The 20,577-nt window shown below is 37.2% G+C and overlaps 1 protein-coding gene across 2 annotated transcripts; it reads left to right on the plus strand.

Annotated features, from left to right (window-relative positions):
- Positions 1 to 3,804: 3,804 nt before the first annotated feature.
- pex16 (peroxisomal biogenesis factor 16) lies at positions 3,805 to 18,598 on the plus strand. 2 transcript variants are annotated; one of them, XM_084409759.1, is made up of 11 exons: positions 3,805 to 4,012; positions 4,668 to 4,703; positions 4,812 to 4,888; positions 10,202 to 10,335; positions 10,789 to 10,889; positions 12,353 to 12,433; positions 13,978 to 14,127; positions 15,100 to 15,172; positions 15,273 to 15,392; positions 17,545 to 17,609; positions 17,719 to 18,598. In XM_084409759.1, the coding sequence occupies exons 1-11, from the start codon at positions 3,886 to 3,888 to the stop codon at positions 17,775 to 17,777; spliced, it is 1,023 nt and encodes a 340-aa protein (XP_084265885.1). In that variant the 5' UTR covers positions 3,805 to 3,885; the 3' UTR covers positions 17,778 to 18,598. The 2 variants fall into 2 exon arrangements, with proteins under 2 accessions (XP_084265885.1, XP_084265886.1); XM_084409760.1 differs by having other exon boundaries at positions 3,859 to 4,012; positions 4,668 to 4,698.
- Positions 18,599 to 20,577: the final 1,979 nt, after the last annotated feature.

Raw genomic sequence — 20,577 nt, forward strand, 5'->3', positions numbered from 1 at the left:
TAAGCAGCTCTACAGTAGACAGTGTCATTATTCACTTTGAGTCAGTTCAACGTTGATTCATTTCAGTTCAATAAATGTGTCAATGTAGCAAAATTCGTCAAATGAAGTTGAATCAATAAAGCAGCAAAAGACATTTTGACTTCTGACAGTTTAGTTAGATTTAGTTTACTGTAGTTTTTTTTATTAGGCATGCATATTAAAGTTATTGCCGATACTGCTAAAGCTGACAATTATTTTCAGGTTCTGGATACAAAACTATAAATTCCGATAAATTCTATTTTATAATAAAAATTCAATCAATTTAAATGCTGAATTTAGGCAAACATGTAAATGTTAAATGAAATGAAAAATGAGGATTTTTTCATTCACTTTAAGTGAGTGTCAGCAAAGGTAATCCAAATGTAAAAATAGAAGAAATGAGCATGCACAATTAAATAAACAACACTGACCAACACTGATGTCCAGCTGACGTTACCAAGCTCAGCAAGCTGTTTATAAGTGAAAACCGTTGTTGTTGTGGTTCGATTTTTACAATTACTTTACAATTGTAAAATCATTCATTAAAAAATACATCCTGACAAAGATCTGTTTCAGCATTTAGAATGGCATCTTCATTCTCTCAGTATGCACAGGGGACCTAACAGAGGGATCAAATACTAAATTAAATCTGTGCTTTTGATTAAAACTGAATTAATCAACGCGGGACAGTGGTGAACCGTGTGCCAATCAAATTCAAATTCTGTCAGGAGGACGCAATATATTAAAATTTAATTCAGAAAGGAGTGTGTACTTTAAAAACACACTCTGAGCCCTGGAGGTTTGAGAGAGAGAGAGAGAGAGAGAGAGAGAGAGAGAGACAGACAGCCAAAAGTAAACAACAATACCATCAATGTACAGTATGTGCAAAGTGAATCAGCCTCTTCTAACTGTGTCCTGTCACATCACGTTATCGTTGTCACATAGAAGAATGCCTTCTATATATTGTCAACACTTATAATTAGCCATGACATTCAGAAACAGGCGGTTCAAGAATTGTGTCCTTTAGTAAATATAGCTTCAAACTATGTTTGCACACAGAGACCTAATGAAGACTTAAAGGCATAGCTCACCCACAAATTAATGTTCTGTCATCATTTGCTCACCTTAACGTAATTTGCATACTTTCAATGTTACTACAGATTTTGTGTGTGTGTGTTCTGTATATTTATGGTTTATGAGGACGCAAATGTGTATAATGACATGGGTATTACAAAGTAAACGTGGTTTACGAGGACACTTCCTGTGTCCTTTATTTAATTAAATAAATATATTTATTATATATATATATATAAATTTTATATATATATAAAAATGGGAAGGGAAGGTTTAGGGGTAGGGTTAGTGTGGCGATAGACTATACACAGTTTGTAAAGTATAAAAATCATTACACGTATATCCAAGTGTGTGTGTGTGTGTGTGTGTGTTTGCATGGTTCAGGTATTCCCTATACGTTATGGGGACAAAATTTATTTTTGGAAAAAGATTTGATCTCCATGAGGAACAACAGCTTTTGTGAGTTTTTACGCATGCGCTGTAAGGTGAATTTAGATTTTTCCCACGTTTCAGTGTGGATGAGAAACTTTTGGAAAACGCCTGAGTGTGGACGGAGAGCGTTTTGAAATGAAAGCGCCATTTTCAAAAGTATCTGGATGAATGTAGACGTTCTGGCCTGTGTGTTCTTGTTTTTGTTCTGTTTTCACAGTTTCCAGTGCTCATTTGCCTGTGTTCTGTGTCCCTAGTTAGTTTCCTTGGCTGTTAATGAACCCTACACCTGTTCCTAGTTCTGTTAATTATATCTCCCTGTGTATTTAAACCCTGAGTTCTGTCTGTTCCGTGTCGTCGATGACGTTAACGTGGTTGTGTTATTTAGCTTATTCCTGTGATTTCTTGAGTATTACCGAGTTGGATTTGTTTTCGTTTGATTCCTCATTTTCGTGTGCGTCGCTACAGCGACAGTATAGGCTTTCTTTCTTTTTTAGAAAGGAACATTTTAGCTGGTTTAGCTTGTGTTTAAAATATGAATACTAAGTATAACGGTATGATGCGGTGAAGTTAATCCCTTTAAAATTCCCTTTAAAATCTCAAAACCATTACCAGAATTACCAAATCTCTTTACCATCATATTACTAGTATATTACACCATACTAGAATTATATTATTATATACCAGAATATATAAATTCAGATTTATATGAAGTCAGGGGGTAACAGATTTTATCTACACTCAAAACTAATCCATGCCTATAAATAAGATGTGGTCTCTTTCTCTCTACAGTGTGTGTATATTCATGTGTGCTCACTCTGCCCATCTCTAGATGCCCACCAGTGCCAGATGGCCAATAAACACAGGCTTGAACTTACTTGGGAGATTTTGCAACCTCTAGTGTTCAGTTATTAACATAAAGCGAGAAATGGATCATTAACCTTTTAAAGAAATGAAAGTGGATTGCTTCTATAAACGCATATGCTCAATTAATTCTAGTTCATTTGAAAGCGCTGATGATGGTTATGGGCTATATTCAATTTTGGGTCATGCATCTAGAGGTTTTCTAATCCCTGTCTGCGCTGTTGACCCGTAGACGAGGTTTTAGAAGATTACTGGTTCAAAGAGAGAAAATGTTTAGAGCAGAAGACTAGCATTCTGCTGTAAACACTGTAAAACAAACTGCTGTACTCTTAAAAATAGTATGAAACAGTTTGCAATGCTAAACATTTCAAAACAGCAATACACTGTACAGTACTACACTCTACAAGGCAGTCTGATCAATCATCACACTACAAATGACACATCATGCTCATCATAGAACTAGGGAACTCTCAGAATCAAAGAACTTTGGTTAACGTTCTGGCAAGGTTCTCTCAAAGTTATGAACAAACGTTCCTCCAGTAACTTTGCTTGAATGTTCATTCAAAGATATCTGGTCTTTAATTATGTTCTCAAAACATTACCACAAACATATTGTTTACACATTGTTCATGGAAGGTTCTGAAACATTTTAGTTTGACAGATTATTTGAATATTCTGATATTAGTTCACTGCAGTCAGGGATATATATATATATATATATATATATAAACAAATATAGTAACAAAAGTGTGTGTGTGTGTGTGTGTGTGTGTGTGTGTGTGTGTGTGTGTGTGTGTGTGTGTGTGTGTGTGTGTGTGTGTAAGAAAGAACACTGTTTGAATTCTATGGTTTTAAGGACGTATCAGGACATAATAAAAAAATCATCTGGTCTTTACCAGGTCTTAAAAGTAGGCAAATACAGCCTCAGACGAACAACAACACATAACATATTACACTGTGTCATTGTTTATTTAACAAAAATAAAGCTGATATGGCAAAGTGATATATATATATATATATATATATATATATATATATATATATATATATATATATATATATATATATATATATATATATATATATATATATATATATATATATATATATATATATATATAAGAGTTCATCCATTGTACATACCATAAACTGTAAAGGTACATACCCTTAGCTGGCGGGTGCATAAACATCCTGAAGTAACCTGCACAAGCATCCCTGGCACAGCAGGCATCCTGCCATTTGAGTACCTGCCATTGAGAATGCCAACTTCTTTCTCCAAGTATATAGACACACTTACGTCTGTGCATCATGAATAAATGTACACGCATACGCAAAATAACGTTTTACTGTAAACAGGTAACTGCGTCTTTAAATTTCTCGCGCGCTAGCCGAACAGGAAGTGGCGTCAAAGGAAAACGCTCTGCATCTGCGGAAGTGTCAGTCTCCGTGTGTTTTCTGCGATGCGTTGTGTGTGATTGTGAATTTATTGCTTTGACTGTGATGTCGTTGCTCTACATGGATAAGTTAAGTCGTGTGTATGAGCGCTATCAGGAGTATGTGAGGACGAACCCGGCGGCCGCGTCTCATCTGGAGAGCACAGTGCGCGCGCTGAGTTACCTGATCGCAGGTGAGACTCTGAATGTCTGTCAAAGTGAAAGTAAACATACTCTCTCACGACTTGTAAAACAGTGTCGTGCAAGACTGAAGCTAGATGTATGTTTATTCAGTTATTGTTGTTTATCGGCTGTTATCTGTATTGTGTTGTTACCTTATGTATTTGGGTTCTTGTTTTTTTTATTTCAAAAACATTCAAATTCATCAAATGTATGTGGGATGTATAATTTGCATGCCTCGTACACACTTCTAAACGCACAAATATTTCATGTAGCCTAATTAACATGAGATATATAAAAAAAAATGCATTTAAAGTTTGAGATTTAAAGTTTGTCATGCCACAATGTAGAACACCACTGTCACTCTTTGACCTGTCATGCCAACTAACGTTACCCATTAACTGTATTTATTATGTATTACTATTCAAACATTTTTGGACACACCCACTCATTCTTTATTATTAGCTACCATGTTCCACATTTTAGAATAAAAAAGTAATAAAAACTATGAAATAACAGAATTTGCAGTATGGAAACTATGACTAAAATGATAAGCAAATCTATGTAAATATATGTTTTTTTTATGTTTGAGCTTCTTCAAAGTAACCACTCTCTACTAGATTATAACTCTAGACAGTTTTTGATTGCATAGTATTTTTCTCATTACAGGTCGCTTCTCAGACTCTCATGAAATCTCAGAGTTGGGTAGGATTCACTACTTTATATAGGCCTAGTCTTTTTTGTTTTAATTTTGTATTAATGCCCTTCTATATATTCTGTTGTGTTTTATGTGTTTCTCACTTTGATTTGCAGTCTACTCAGCATCTAACCTGCTAGTGCTGCTGAATGATGGTATCTTAAGGAAGAATCTTTCTCGGACGTTGACTGTGGTAATGCATGTCCCTTAATGTCATATTATATATTAAGGTTTTTTTTCTTTGAGGTCTTCTTATTGTCAGTGAAGGGTTTTTGGTTTCATTTTTCACCTCCTCTCTGACTCTTGAAAACAAATGGTCCATTTTTGTTGCCATGCCTTTAGTAAGCGCCCCTTTCACACATGGAATGGTCCACTCACACTGACACATAACAATCCACCTTGTATGACGTTGCTGAAATGATCAAAGACCTTGTTAAAATTAAACTTCAACTGCTATTTGACATCAGAATATTTGTTTCTAGTGAAGTAGAGAGTAAGTTTGAGTTCTGACATTAGGGGTGTGCGATACTGGCAAAAGATTATATCTCGATATCAACATGATAATTAGACAATATTTTGCTGAAATATTTTGTTTTGTGCTGGTACCTTGACTTGTTTTGGCCTGTTGTGGACAGCTGACTCACAGCTTTTAATATTTTTCATTTTCTGTGCGGTGTTTAGTTCTCTGCAGTGACTGAAATTGACTTTTTAATTAAGGGGTGACATTTGCCACCTTAAATTGATTTCCATGGGCATTTTTACTTTTATGAGGGCATTTTTTTTGTTCTAACCTTACCAGATGTGTGCATCATCAATTTTTAATCAAAAAGTTAGAATAATGAGACGCTATAGGCTGTTACCAGTCAAATGAAATCAGTAACAACGAAATCCATTTTTGCACTGCAGAAGTGGCCCCGGAGCTACATCTAAAGCAGCGTTTAGATTAATTTACTTTGGAATTATAATTGCATAAATAATGCTATATTTTTTAATTATTTTGAATATTGAAATATAAATAATAATACAAAAATAATAAACATTTATTTGTATAGCACTTTTCATACATAGAATGCAACTCAAAGTGCTTCACATGCATAAAATCAAATAATACAATCACACAATGCAAATATAAAAATATTCCAAAACAACTATAAAGGTTCAGCGTGTAAAAAAATGTAAATTGGCAATATAGTTTGACCTCAATATCGATATAAAATAAAATAAATAAAAAGGTAAAATAGAAGATAAAACTGACTTACACAGCGTTGTTATATTACAACACCATATTGTTGTATTGATAAGCAACTTTAAAAAGATAACCTGCTTTTTAAAAATATGACTTTTACTTCATCTGGTAGACAATTCCAAATTTGTGGAGCATAGTGGCTAAAAGAAGTACCGCCAGATCGTTATTTATGCTTTACTGTATAATGTGCCAGAAGGCTAGCACTAGAGGATCTTAAAGTCCGCGTGAACCGGAAGTTGCAAACGACTTTTCTCCAGTGCTGTGACGTATTTCCCAGTGAAAAGGAATATTGAACAGAGGGCAGGGTTTTACTATAGCGCTCCTCCTCTCCATCTCTCGCTCATTACAGACTAACGGTTTGAGGGGAGTGGTTAAGCGTTTCCCAAACCAAGCCGTCAAACCTACGTCATCAGAGAAGGTCCTCCAAGGCAGAGGGGAGGGGCATTTTCAGATTTTGATTAAAGATTACGAAGCCAAATTTTTTTTTTCTGTGTTTTAACTTGCACGGATTAATTGTTCACCACAAGACTAGTAATATGCACTAACAAAGTAAATAGGGTCCATTTTGATTTCATGCCGACTTTAAACTACGATTCGGGACATATCTCGACAGACAGGCTGAAATGTATAGAGGAGCCAGATTGTGCAGTGTTTTATAAACTAATAAAAGAACCTTAAAATCAATTCTTTGATGAACTGGTAACCAATGCAATTCCATTAAAACAGCTCTGGCTGCTGCATTTTGTATCAATTGCAGCTTCGCTATAGAACCAACTGCTATTTAATAGTAATAATAATAATACTTTGAAAATATAACTAAAATGAGTTATTTTAGTCTTAATGAATGAGTCATTGGCTGCATCCGAAATTGCAAACCTCTCTACTACGTAGTAGATGAAAAACATTATGTGACAGAAGAGATATGTCCTAATTCACAGTACTCATAAAAGAGTAGGCAAAAAGTACCCGGATGACCTACTTCTTCCGGCGAGATTCGGAAATGTGCATATGATGGACACTTTGCTATCCCACGAGGCCATGGGACAGGATTTGTGAATGTCAGTGAGGTCAAGCGATAATGACAACATGGCGAATGTAGTATGTCCAAATTACATTCATACATCTCACATTTATACTATATAGAACATACTCAAAAACATACTATAGAAGCTATTCAAAACAACTACCTACTATGTGATTTTGGACACAGCCTCTGATGAAAAAACAGCATGCTTGTGTGGTATTGCTTAACTATGTCATATACAAAGTCAAAAACATTTTTGCCCTCATATATTGAATTTTGAGGTCATTATACATGTTATTGTTGAGTGACATACTCAACAATGTCAGCTTCCACATAGTTAAAACCATGTCACTCACTCCTATCTGACAGATACATTATGTTTTCATGGTACATCAAGTTATTTTATCTATTTAAAGTATTTTTTCTCATAAAATGACTCTTCTAAGCCAGTCTCTTTCTCTTCTTAATCATCACACTTGCATAAGGGACTGATATGTGCATGTGCAGTTGGCATGGCAACCACCATAAAGTTATCTACGAATGAGAGTTTTCTATTGTGAAACAGCACAGTCTGTGTCTGCTTCAAGAGAGAAGATTCAAAGTTGTGGCAAGCTTCATGTGTTCAAAGTCGCTGCCAGCTGCTTCCTTTGACCGCACATTGTCAAAGAATTTATTTCCCAGGTCTTTTGCCCCAACTCTGCCACTGTGCTGCAATAGACTTGTTGTTATCCACATTTTCGCCCCCATGATGACAGCCTCGAATCGCTCGAGATGGCTTTGAAATGGGCGTCTTGTGAAATACGCCTGACCCCTTCAAAAGCACAGTCTACAAAGTGCCATTGTTTTTTTCTTTTCTATTATGTTTGTACTTGAGAGACATATTTGGCTTTGTGGGCTCCATTGGCAGTGCACAGGAATAAACACATTTAAAGACAGGTACTTTCAGAGCAGCTCAGCCACGGGGACAAGAAGAACGAGTTTGCGTTTACAGCCATGGGCTTTTGAGCCGTGACCTTAATGGACCTCCGCAGAGGCTGTTTGACTTTATATTGAGTTTGTGATAGGCCAACTAGTCTAGCAAACGACATAAAGTCTAGTCCTCTTTCTCTTTCTGGCTTATTCTAGCCTAAAAACACCACTTAGACAGGAAGAGACCATCTGACCCATCCACAGTTCATTTTGTTCCATTTAGGGGAGTTAAAAGGATAGTTCTCCCCAATAGAAAATTCTGTCGTAAACGGCTTACTCTCATGTTGTTCCAAACCCTCAAGACTTTCGTTTGTCTTCGAAACACAAATAAAGATATTTTTAAATGACTTTCATTGAAAGTCAATCACCCAAAACTGACACTTCAAAACGTTCTTAAAGGGGTCATATAATGGTACATGCACTTTTACAAGTTGATTGTACTGAAATGTGTGTTGGCAGTGCCTGTACACAACCATCATAAAATGATAAAAATCCATCCAGTGGTTTTTTTTTAAATCTCCTTATATGTTTTCCCCCGTCTCAAATCAAGCCGTTCGACCGTGTGACGTCACATGGTCGGACGCCCCTCCCACGAATGTTAATTGACAGCAGCGTTTCAACTCAGACCCGCCCTGAGCGAGCTGTCATCATAGTCCGCGCGGACATTATTGATACGCTGGAGCAGAATGGCGTCTAAGCGATTGTGGTGTTCTGTTCTTGGGTGCAATAATGAACACAGCATCATTTTGATGTTCCTAAATCCGAGTTTTGTTTTCGAAGGGAATATTCCCCACGATTAACAGCAATGCTTTCATGTTTGCGCGAATCATTTCACACACCAGACTGCTTTACAAACGAGGGTCAGCATAAAGCTGGTTTTGCTAAGAAGCTGCTCCTGAAAAAAGGATCGGTACCAACTATTCGAGTTCCTGCTCCAGAAGAAGTGAGTGTAACGTTTTATTAACCTTTATATTAATCTTTATATTAATCTTTGCAAATCGCTAGCACGCTTCACGATGAATGCGTCTAAGGTTTACACTCAGGGTACATTACAGCATGTTTTCTATGTACGACGTTCTCAATATAATTCATAATCCCACGTTTATAATGAACAACGCGTTATGGTTATTGTGTTATTACAAACTGTGTACGCAAGTGTTAACGTGGTAACACTACACTAAGCTTACTTTAATTGTCGAACTTCTTCGGGGCCGTCATCTTGTTCCGGGTCCGACTCCGGTTCAAATTGATACGGTTGGTTGCACAGATGTGTCCTCAGAGACTCCCGCTGCCATTCTTTCTCCAAAATATACCCTCAACTGTTGTCAAGGCAACACTTGGTGAGGAAAGCTCATTATTATTTAAAGACACATGCACTTAAATGGTGTGCTGAAAACAAGAGCTGTTATTGACCAGGTAAAATGAGTGTTTTCTTACAATACTAATGAGAATTTTTAGTTAAAGTATATTACAAACTTTTCATTTAGACCCTAAAGAATCATATTAACTTGTACAAAAATGGCATTATATGACCCCTTTAAAGAGATTGTAAAATAAATCCATGCGACTCGAGTGGTTTAATCCTTAAGTCTCCTGAGGAGATACGATAATTTTATACAATGAACACATTTAATTGAGGCTTTTATTCACACATAAACATTGATAAGCAAACACACATAGAGGACTCCAATATGGTATCGAAAGCTCAATTGTACCTGTGACAAACGGGAACAAATCTCATTGGTTCTCACGCATCAACAAGCATGTTTGAATGACATGTTACTGAAAAACAAACTTGCTAAATGAAATGTTCATTATATAAAGTGTTTGTGTGATTCGTGTCTCTTCAGAGGACATGGATTAAACCGCTCAGTTCATATGGATTTCTTTTACGATCTCTTTATGAAGGTTTTGAAGCATCAGAGTTTAGGGTGAACAGACTTTCAGTGGAGGAACAGAAATCTCTCAAGATTTAGTTAAAAATATCTTCATTTGTGTTTCGATGATGAATGAAAGTCTTATGGGTTTGGAAAGACATGAGGGTAAGTAACTAATTTTCACTTTTGGTTGATCTATCACTTTAATCTAAAATGGATTAAACCACAGTAATAAAGAAATGATGAATTTTAATAATGACACACTAAGGCTGAGAGTACAGTACGGCTAACCTCTTTTCTTTTGGACCAAACTGAACAGAAAATATTAAACATTTCTCTGCGTTTTATCCTGATCTTAGCGTGTGTGTGTGTGTGTGTGTGTGTGTGTAGTCTCTTTCTCAACAGAAGCTGTTAACCTGGCTGTCAGTATTGGAGTATGTGGAGGTTTTCACTGAGATGGGGGCCGCCAAGCTGTGGGGGGACGCTGGACGTTGGCTTGTTATTGTTCTCATTCAGATTGCTAAGTAAGGACCCTCTTTCACAGGTAGTATGCTTAAAGGAGTAGTTCACCAAGAGGACATCATTATTTATGCACCGTCATGTCATTTCATGTACGACTTTCTCTTTTCTGTGGGATGTAAAATGTTTAGCCGAATGTTCTGAGTGCTCTTTTCCAGACAATGAAAGTGAATGAGGACATGCACTCCAAAACAAGCTCAAAAAAGGACACAAAGAGCACCATTAAAGTATCATAAAAATAGTCTGTATGACTCCAACACCATTTTCTAAGTTTTCTAAAGCCATACAATAGCTTTTACTAAACACAAATATTTAAGTTGTTGTTTTATGAATATTCATCTGTTGTAGCTCTCATTGATGACAGAATTGTCATGTTCAGTTGTACTAACAGTTCATCTAATTATTGCTGTGTCCTCATTTCTGACGTCCCAATTCGTCATTCTCTCCTGTGTTTTCAGAGCGATTCTGCGCTGTCTCCTGCTTTTCTGGTACAAATCAGGCATCCAGACATCACCACCTATAATTCCCCTGGACAGGGACTCTCAGCTCTGTAGTCAAGGTGAGATAGACAAGAACCACAAGCAGATTCATATTTAAAAAATAACTAGAAACTATTCAAGACAAACTATTGACTCAACAAAGCCTTGTATGAAACTTTAACCTGTGGAAAATTTTTATTGAGCTGAATATGAAAGAATCAAGTGTGGTCAATGTGAAAATAGCCATTTTATCCTATAATTATTTCTGATGATCATTCGGGAGCTCTTTAGCACTCACGCAACCGGCCTCGCTCCGTTCCCACGGCTCTCGGCTCCACCCTGCTTGCCACACTCATTTATAATGAACTGAAGACTCTTTGTTCTACCATCATATGAGAAAGATTGTGATGAACTGAGATCTCTTGTTGTACTTGATATAGTTTAAAATATACAATAGCGGCATATATGACATACATTGACTCCACCTTGATTGGAGTGAATGGAAATTTGTATTTAAGGCTGTCTGCAGACCAACTCAGCTTTGATAATAAAGTCTGTCTTCTGGCATTAAAACCCCAAGACTTTGAGAGTCACAGAAGCCACAACAAACCCTCTGGTGGTCTTTGGTCATTTTCACACAATTTTTTTTTTACGTTTTTACTTTTATTTTATTTGTTTTACTTTTTTGAAGTATATATATATAGAGAGAGAGAGAATAGATAGATCGATCTAAATTGGTCCTCTGGTTGGTCCAGTTATCAAATCGCATCCTCTGTTGAGGCAAAATCACATTTGTTGTGCATCGAGGGATTTATTCTGTAAATGTGTTTCCATTGTAGTTTATGCGCATATCTTCTTATCTGATAAAAAATGATCCACCTCAATCGATTGCATACATTTTTATGCACAATTTTAGAATTTATGGCGTTTCCATCCAACTTATTTTTAATGCAATATCCCAAATTTCACATAAAAATAGGTGGATGGAAACATAGATGATCTTAGTTACTAAGTGTTCCTGAAGCTCAAATATTAGAGCACGGCGCTAACAGTGCCAAGGTTAGGTTTAATTCCCAAAGAATGCAAGAACTGAGAAAATACAGTATATACCTATGAATAAAAGAATGGCGGATGCAAAAATCGAAATAATAACACAGATTTCAAATTCAAAAGTCAGAGTTCATTTATTGTTATTTCTCCACTGCATGACAGGATGTTTTACCAACTCAAGTGTCTCTGGAAACCGCCATGCAGCAAACAATGAACCCACAACAATAAGCACCAGAACACTCCCACTGATGACAATAAATAAACCGTGTGTGAGACAATAAGAGCAGTGTATGGCCTGTGCAGATAAACTGTCATTGTGTTGTTGAGTGTAATGTAAGGCTGAGTAAGAGCCCATGGAGTTGCTGCGGTTTGCCCTTGAGCGTAACACCGGGAGACTCTAAGGAAACTGCTCCTGCAGTCAGCGTACTGTCGGTTCTTTATGGCGAAAAAGTGATTTCCTGCACTCCGCTCATATATTGATCTCCCTACACAGAGAACAATACAGAAGAAGATGATGAGGACACGTCTTTCGTGGGCCAGCGTTCAGGAAGAGTGGTCCGACCACTGGGAAACGGTAAGACTTGGCAAAAACAGGACGTTTGGGTGTTTGATAAAGGAAATAATGTGATTTGTTTCAACAACGATTTGTGTACCATCCAGATTGTAACCCTTTCTTAAAACATATTGTGCGATGGAAGCGGTACATTGATGATGTTTTCTGGCTATGGAATTGGAATACGGAGTCTCAGTGGTTTGAGTTTCATAAACTGTTCAGTGATAACTGCAGTGCGCTGAAATTACCATCGAGTTATCGAATCTGTATCAGATCTGGAAACCAGCTTGTATTGAAAACCTACTGATCGTAATGCACTGTTACATGGTACGTCTTATCATCTTGTCATATGTAGGTGATGATGACTTCCAACATCAAGCAGCAACTTTATCAGATAGGTTTAGAGCAAGAGCATATTAGGAAGAATGGATTCAGTCTGCTGCGAGTCGTTTTATGAATGTCACAACATGTGTGTCTTGTTAAAAGACCGAAGACGTTTGAACATCGAGTGAACGGCTATATTCAATACTCACCGTTGGCTAAAGACATAGAAGGCGTGTTACTTACACATTGGCATATTGTGGGCAGGGACCCTAATTTCAAGAAATGCTTTGAAAAACCACTGCGTGTAGTATCTAAGAGACCAACTAATCTTCACAATAGTTTGGTTTGAGCGGATTTAACCGCTCCCTCACATTGTTTTTTTAAATAAAGTGCCTTTTGACAATTATAGATGTAATTTTGTAATATAGATGTCATCAATGTAATTTTACTTATAAAACTCAAACTTTCACACATACTGCAAAAAATTGTAAAATAAGAAATCCGGTAACTTTGCACTTTGCTACTTTTAGACATTAGGTCTCTACCTTACAATACGTAGGAGTAGAATTAGTCAACCGTCCACGGCATGGCGGTGACATTAATCATGTACTTTTGAAACGTGAAACCTCCTGGATTTACACATTAGAAACTATAGCGCCTTGGGGATTAATTGAAGCTTTTGATATCCGTCCGTTTCTTTAACATTCTCTCTTGGTTTTCTCTTTGTTTATGCTGGAATCATTATTTTCTTAATATTATTAATTTTGCATGTTTAAAATTTGACTTTCACATTTAGTATCTTGTATTTTTCTTTTGCCTTTTTGTTCCATGACTTTCTTATCTTTTCTTTATCTTTCCTCTTTTTCTCTTGGCATGTGATCCTTGATTAATCACCTGTGGGTATAAAGGCTTGTTGGGTAAAACCCTTTACTTTTTACAGCATGCTTGAAACATTACCTGTGTGTGAGCCCAACATATATTTTTTGTAATCTTTAGCTTTTTTTTGGAGCCTTGGTGTGCCGACTTTTTAGTTTTTTTTTTAAAGCTGTCAAATTGATTAATCGCATCTAACATAAAACAACATATTATATAAACAACAACTTTTATGTTAGATGCAATTAATCGATTTGACAGCGCTAGTTTTTTATTTTTTCTGGGGGTTTTAAACGGTAAAGAAATAAATGTTTTTAAGCGGTAAGTTCTGTGCCCTTATAAAAATGTATTGTTTCCTTTTTTTCCAGCACCATCATTACAGTCTCGTCTTTGGGGTCTCCCTCAGAAAAGGAAAACAAGTAGGAATCAGGAAGAGGATCTCCACTCAAGCCCGACCCCTCTGGGTCTGCAGGAAACCATTGCAGAGTCCCTGTACATCGCACGACCGCTTGTTCATTGTATCCTTTCTGCTAATTCTCTTTTATGACAATTTTCACAACAATATCCCAGTGTAATATTATCCCAGGAGAGCCGAATTGTTAATTTATTAGTGGGAATTAGCTATTGTAAGATTACTGCTTACCGCTTGGTTTTTAAGTGTCATTTTATGTGACCATCTACACATTTTCTTTACAGCATGGTCAAACAAAATAAACACTTAAAATATAATGAAATACGATTACTCTAATGCATTTAGAGTAACGTTTCTTACTCCAGTGCCTCCTATTTTCCAATACAATATTCGAAGGCCGGCACTGGATTCTGTAAATTACATTTCAGGATTCCAGAAGTTTTAAGAGCTGAGTGTTTTCAATGTTACCACTTTTTAATCAGTGAATTTACATGGCTTTTTCCAGTTCGTTGTTTACTGGATTAGGATTAAGGATAAGGATAGTTAAAGTCGGCTTGAAACGAAAGTTGCGATTCAAGTGAAACGGTTTCTCGGAGAAGAAAAAAATGTAGTGCGGGACTTGAATTTGTCCATATGGAATTGGATGGTTGTGGTTTGCTATTGGTCGATCTCATGTGATTGACAGGTTGTCCCGCCCTCGCGTCAGTAAACACATCATCAAAGAGATATCGCTGCAAAAGGGAGGGAGAGATGTTTTGATTTGGTGAGCAACGCGTCTTTCTGTGCGTCGTGTGTGTGTCACATAGCCAGAATATTCACAGACAGCGCGTTTCTCTTTTGTCTTGCAACTTGAATTGTTTAAAAGCATTTGCATGAATGAGAGCATGGTCATAAAAATATTCAAACAATTTCATCACCACTGATCATATTAAAGCTTTATGAGGATTTATCTAGTTATACCAAACTCTAAACCGTATGCTCATTATAAAATCCTCATGAAGGTTTAAGATGATCAATGGTGATGAAATTGTTAGAATATTTTTTCAGTTTGTCATCCATCATCCTTAACATTTGCAAGTGGCCAGTCTCGGGATTTGCGGAAAGCGTTCCTGGAAGCCTTGGATCATCTCTGGTCTATTAGAGATAACCAGGTACAGAGTGCTGAAGTTTGCTCCTCTCTCTCTTTGCTGTCTTTGTCAGTCTGTCTGTAAAGGTTTAAAGAAGTTCAATCTGATGCTGTTTTCTGTCCAGTTTCAGTTTGTTGAGTGACATGAAGGCGCTGAACCGCAGAGAGCGCGCTGAGATGAGGAGACGGGCCTTCCTTCTCCTCTACTACCTGCTCCGCTCACCCTTCTATGACCGATACTCTGAGTCAGTGTTTCCTTTATTGCATCCTCTGCATTAGTGCAGTCATCTCATATGATGTGCTTCTGGTAGTGTTTTGTTCAAATCCATTAAGCTTAAATATTTAATCTTTGGTGAGCAACTCAGCTTGCACAATTTGTTCTACGAACATGAATCATTCCTCAAATTGTGCAGTGTTTTGAGAGGAGGTTCTGTTTTATAAGCAATCAGAGTTCAAATTTTCACTTGACGGACAATGAAATTGGTCAAATAAAGCCTGATACAGGCTTAGCAACCACTCAGAAAACCCTAGCAACTGATTAAGGCCGGATATACTAACTGCAAAGTTTTCGTTCTTTGCTTTTAGGGGTAAAAATATGTTTGCACACGATACCTTAGCAGCGATATACTGTTAGCGAACTTCCCGATGCCGATCATTTAGATGAGAATTTAGAAGAGAATATACGTTAAAAAAAGATTGTGAAATGTGCTGTCTCCAGCCTGTTTCCATCCAGTTTGCCTATTACCGATAAAACGGTGTGCGTAATGACCTCATCTCTAAAAAAAAACGCATTGTCGCATAGGTTTTGTTGTATCGCTAAAAAAATCAGCCCTCGAGTTGTTTCCATACATAATTTCATGTATATCGCAAATGATATCAAATCTGTCGCATCCCAAATATTTGTAAAATGCAGAGAGTAACGAGACACTTGGAATTCGCCAGTTCACTGCTTACTATTTTCACTTATAATAAGCCTATTTCTAAATTAGGAAATATTAGTTTATCAAAAATCACTGCGTAGTAGGACGGCTTGTCTGACAGGACTGTATATTTCAGCCTTTATTTGACGAACCCTGTGGGTTTGGACACAGGGCAGCTCATTTGTCCTGTAGCCTATGGCAAATTTTAGGATCCATAAAAAAGATTGGTACAGTAAATTTGCTCATATAGAAACAATCTTTAACAAAAGGATGCTGAATAGGCTAATTCTGTCATGTGACACCACATTAATTTGTGTTAAAGCCCCTTTTCTCTACAAAAAGTGTTTCCAAATTAGTTTTTCGCGACATTTGAAGTATAGACCTACAATTTATGCACTAAAGTTAAACGGAAAAACTGACAAAAATGACAGCGGTGAGAAAACATCAGTAAAGAAAGCATCGGCATGAATTGGCCAAATCCATTTCATTTAAATTTGGATTGTAAGGGGTGGTTTAAACCTTTTGTAATCCGATCGAGAGGACATGTAAACACTTGATCGGATTGAAAGTACTGCGCATGTTCAATGACGTAGAAATGGCGTAATGACGTATGACGCAGTGAACGAGCTGTTGTTGTTGTTGTTGAATGAAGTGTCATAAATGACTGTCGTCTCATTCTAAAATTCTCCTTCCTCTCATCGTCTGTGAAGTGGAGCAAAACTACGTCCCACCAGTCCTTGTTTTCGGACTCTCATTCGCAGACGCTTTGTTTTGGGCGAGGAAAGAGGCGTTTTTACTGTTTGATAAATATAAACATAACGGCACAACAATTCATGTGCTCGTCGTCTCCTGATTACGACCTGAAATCAAATAAAAGAAGTAATTTAGTCAGTGCAAACAGCGGGAAACTCTGTATATTCGTGCAGTGCGCACGTCATAAAAATCAATTCCGATTTGAAGCTTGTGACATAAACGCGCACATCAGTCCGAACACTTTTAGCGTTCATGTAAACACTACACCAAGTGTGTTCGTGATACTTGCGTCTGACATAAACATTTCTCAGAGCCACACCTATCTATTACATCATCGGCATGGACCAATGGTAGTTCGAAGGTGTTTACCAGCCAGAGTGAACTTTCCCGGAAGGTTTACTTTGACAAGCTTTTTCAAACTTCACACAAACTTTGTTTTGGCCCGATTTTGCTCAAAATGACGTCATGCCAGTTCGTCTTTGATTTCGCTTGAAATATATCGGGGCCTTGCCTTTTAGCCACTTCCTGGCATCATGACAGCCGGCTTCGCACGGCTATATTCTTTTCTTTTCTTTTCTTCTGTCCAAAGTTTTCTTCTTTTTTTATATTCAAAATATGAAAAAATGTATTTTTACACGTCATCTATCTAGATTTCACCATGCACACCTTCACTGCATAATGGGGCTTTTTGTTCCCAGATCTAATGTCTCTTTTACACTCACAGGACGAAGATTCTCTTCCTCCTTCGCTTCTTGGCAGATTATGTTCCCGGAGTTGGTTTTGTTGCACGTAAGTGGCGTATCCATCTCACCCAATGGATGTTCAGTGCTGTCACACTAAAAGCTTTAAAAAAGCTCAGAGATATGTGCTGACTGGATTTCTTTTCCTGTCCTCTCAGGTCCGCTGATGGACTACTTGCCCATTTGGCAGAAGATCTACTTTTATAACTGGGGCTGACGTCTAAGTGAATCTTTCACAGGTCTGCGCCGCCAAAATGTTAGTAGAGAATGAGAGGAAGCCATTTAGAGGATGCTACAGCGACACAAGGACTCAATCACACCTGTGCCAGAACATTACCACATTTATTGAGGAGTTTTGTAGTCAGTGAGTAACAGATGCGCTGCTGGTCTCTGAGATGCATATCTCTGGATAGTGATTTTCCGATTGCTGTTTTTCTTATCTCTTTTAGCTTTCACATCATTTTATGCATCTGAGCCTTTTTCCACATTTTTTGCACTTATAGACATCTGTTGTCAAATGAATTTTGGCCAAACTTCAAGCTCTCTAATCCCGTTATCTATCCCCAAACATGAATGCCTTCTTTCTGATTTAGATGGTTAATTCCAGGGGACGGTTTTATTGAACACAATAATCGACTGGCTGAAATGAATTAGACAGTCTTTCTGTTTGTTCTGTTTCTGTCTGAATCATCCTCAAGAGTTTTGCGGCATGGATGGGATGAAGCTGAATCTGATACTTTTAATTGTTGCTACATTTGCTCATTAAATGGTATAATCCATCAATGATGAAGGTCCACCGTTGTTTCGCAGGACTCCAATGAGACTTTGGTATCTAAACCAGCACTATGAGCGTGTTTTTACACTGTGTGAAATAAACTCATTCGCTTCTCTGTTTGAAAGCCCATCATTATTTTGATTAAAAGACCTGAAGCAAAAGTGAAAAGCATGACTTTTTTTGAAATGCTGAAAGTGTGAAATTGCATAATTGGTTTTGTAAATACCTCCGTGCATTTAATAAATCTTTAAATAATAAGAGTCCTCATGCCTCAAGTGTTTTCCATCAGAGAGCAGAATTTATAATGCCTCTAAGAGCTACTTGTACACATATGGGCCATAACTCAAAGTCTGGTCTCACAGTGTTTTCATTCAGCTTTTCAAATCAATGTTTGAATTAAACATAAATGTGATGTATGTCCTCCAGATTCATGGAGTCGCGGCTGTAGTGTATATGCTCATGAAAAAAATCCCTGAACTACAGTATCAGCAATGCTGAAGATGATAAACTGCTTCCGGAAGAAAGGCAAAAAATGTCCTCATGGACCTCAGAGCTGGGAACAGCCAAGCTATCCATTATACGTCCCTGTGGGGTTAAAAAAGACATCTCTCTTGAATTGTGCCCCTAGATACTCACTAGCTCCCAGTGCAATTTATCTATCTCTTTCGCTCTTTTATCTTTATGCCGTGTGCGTATATTCTGGGGTTTATCTGATCCACCAGAGGTTTTGTAAGTTTGCACATAACGTAGTCATGTATCCTGTCTAAACACTGTATACTGTTATTAGTATATTAAATTCTAAAGCCTTTTCACCACTAGCAAATTACCTTCCATGTTGGGATGGGATCAATATCTAAATCAATTTAAAAACAATTAAACCTTTATAGAGTTCATTAATCACGCCTAGAATTGATTTTCTGATAAAATGCATTTGCTTTTGTTGTGTTTCCTATAAATTATTTTATTGACACAGATGAATACATGTAAAGTAACACACAGGTGTGTCAAGTATATACAGTGCCTTGTGAAAGTATTTGTAACCCTTCATTTTTTTCCACATTTTGTTATGTTGCAGACTTATGCTAAACCGTTTTAAAAGATTTTTTTCCTCGACTATAATGACAAAGCAAAAAACTGATTTGTGTATATCTTTATAAATGTGTTACAAATGAGAAACTTAAATAATTACACTGCATAAGTATCCGTACCCTTTTCTGGGACACTTAAAATTTAGCTCAGGAGAATTCCAATTTCGCTTGTAGATGTCACTACAGTTCGAGTGGAGTCCATCTGTGCAAATTCAATTGAATTGGTATGATTTGGAAAGGCTCACACCTCTTAATAAAAGGTCTAACAGCTGAAAAGGCATATCCGAGCCAAAACCAAGCCATGAGGTCTAAAGAACTGCAGAGCTCAGAGACAGGATGGTGTCAAGACACAGATCTGGGGAAGACTACAAAAAAATGAAGTAATGTACATGTACTACATGCAAATTATGCATAATTACAAGTAACTAACCCTAAACCAAACCCTAACTTTGAGTACATGTAGTTAATTAATATTACTCAGTACTTATTTGAGTAACCTTAACATAAAGTGTAACCAAAAATGATGTTGCATTGAAGGTTCACAGAAGCATGTAGCTTCAATAATCCTTAATGGAAGAAGTCTGGAACAACCAGGACTCTTTCTGTCCAAACTGAGCAATCAGTGGAGAAGTGCTTTGGTTTTGAGTGCTGACCAGGAAGATGATGGTCACTCTAGTTGAGCTCTATGATCATATATGGAGATGAGAGAAATTTACAGAAGGACAAACATCACTGCAACACTCCACTTATCTGGGCTTTATAGCAGAGTGGCCAGACTCAAGCCTTTCAAGACATGAAAAAACCCACATGGAATTTGAAAAAATAAAACTAAAGGACTCTCTCAGACTGCGAGAAACAATCGTCTGTGGCCTGATGAACCTGCAGTTTCAAGCGTTATGTCTGGAGGAAACCACTGCTCATCTCCTGCACGATACCATCCCAACAGTAAAGAGTGGTGGAGCAGCGGCAGGGTCTGAGGGACTCGTCAGGGTTGAAGGAAAGCTCAACGCAGCAAAATATACAGGTAGCTTTAATGAATAGTCCAGAGTATTCAGAACCCTTCTGACGGACTCTGCCCTTTTAGCAAATGTATTCTTATTAAAGCTACCAAAGTTAATTCAGTCAAGAGCAATGAGTGACTTTTCTTTTGTTGT

This window comes from Rutilus rutilus, assembly GCF_951802725.1.
Source record: "Rutilus rutilus genome assembly, chromosome: 5".
NCBI lineage: Eukaryota > Metazoa > Chordata > Actinopteri > Cypriniformes > Leuciscidae > Rutilus > Rutilus rutilus.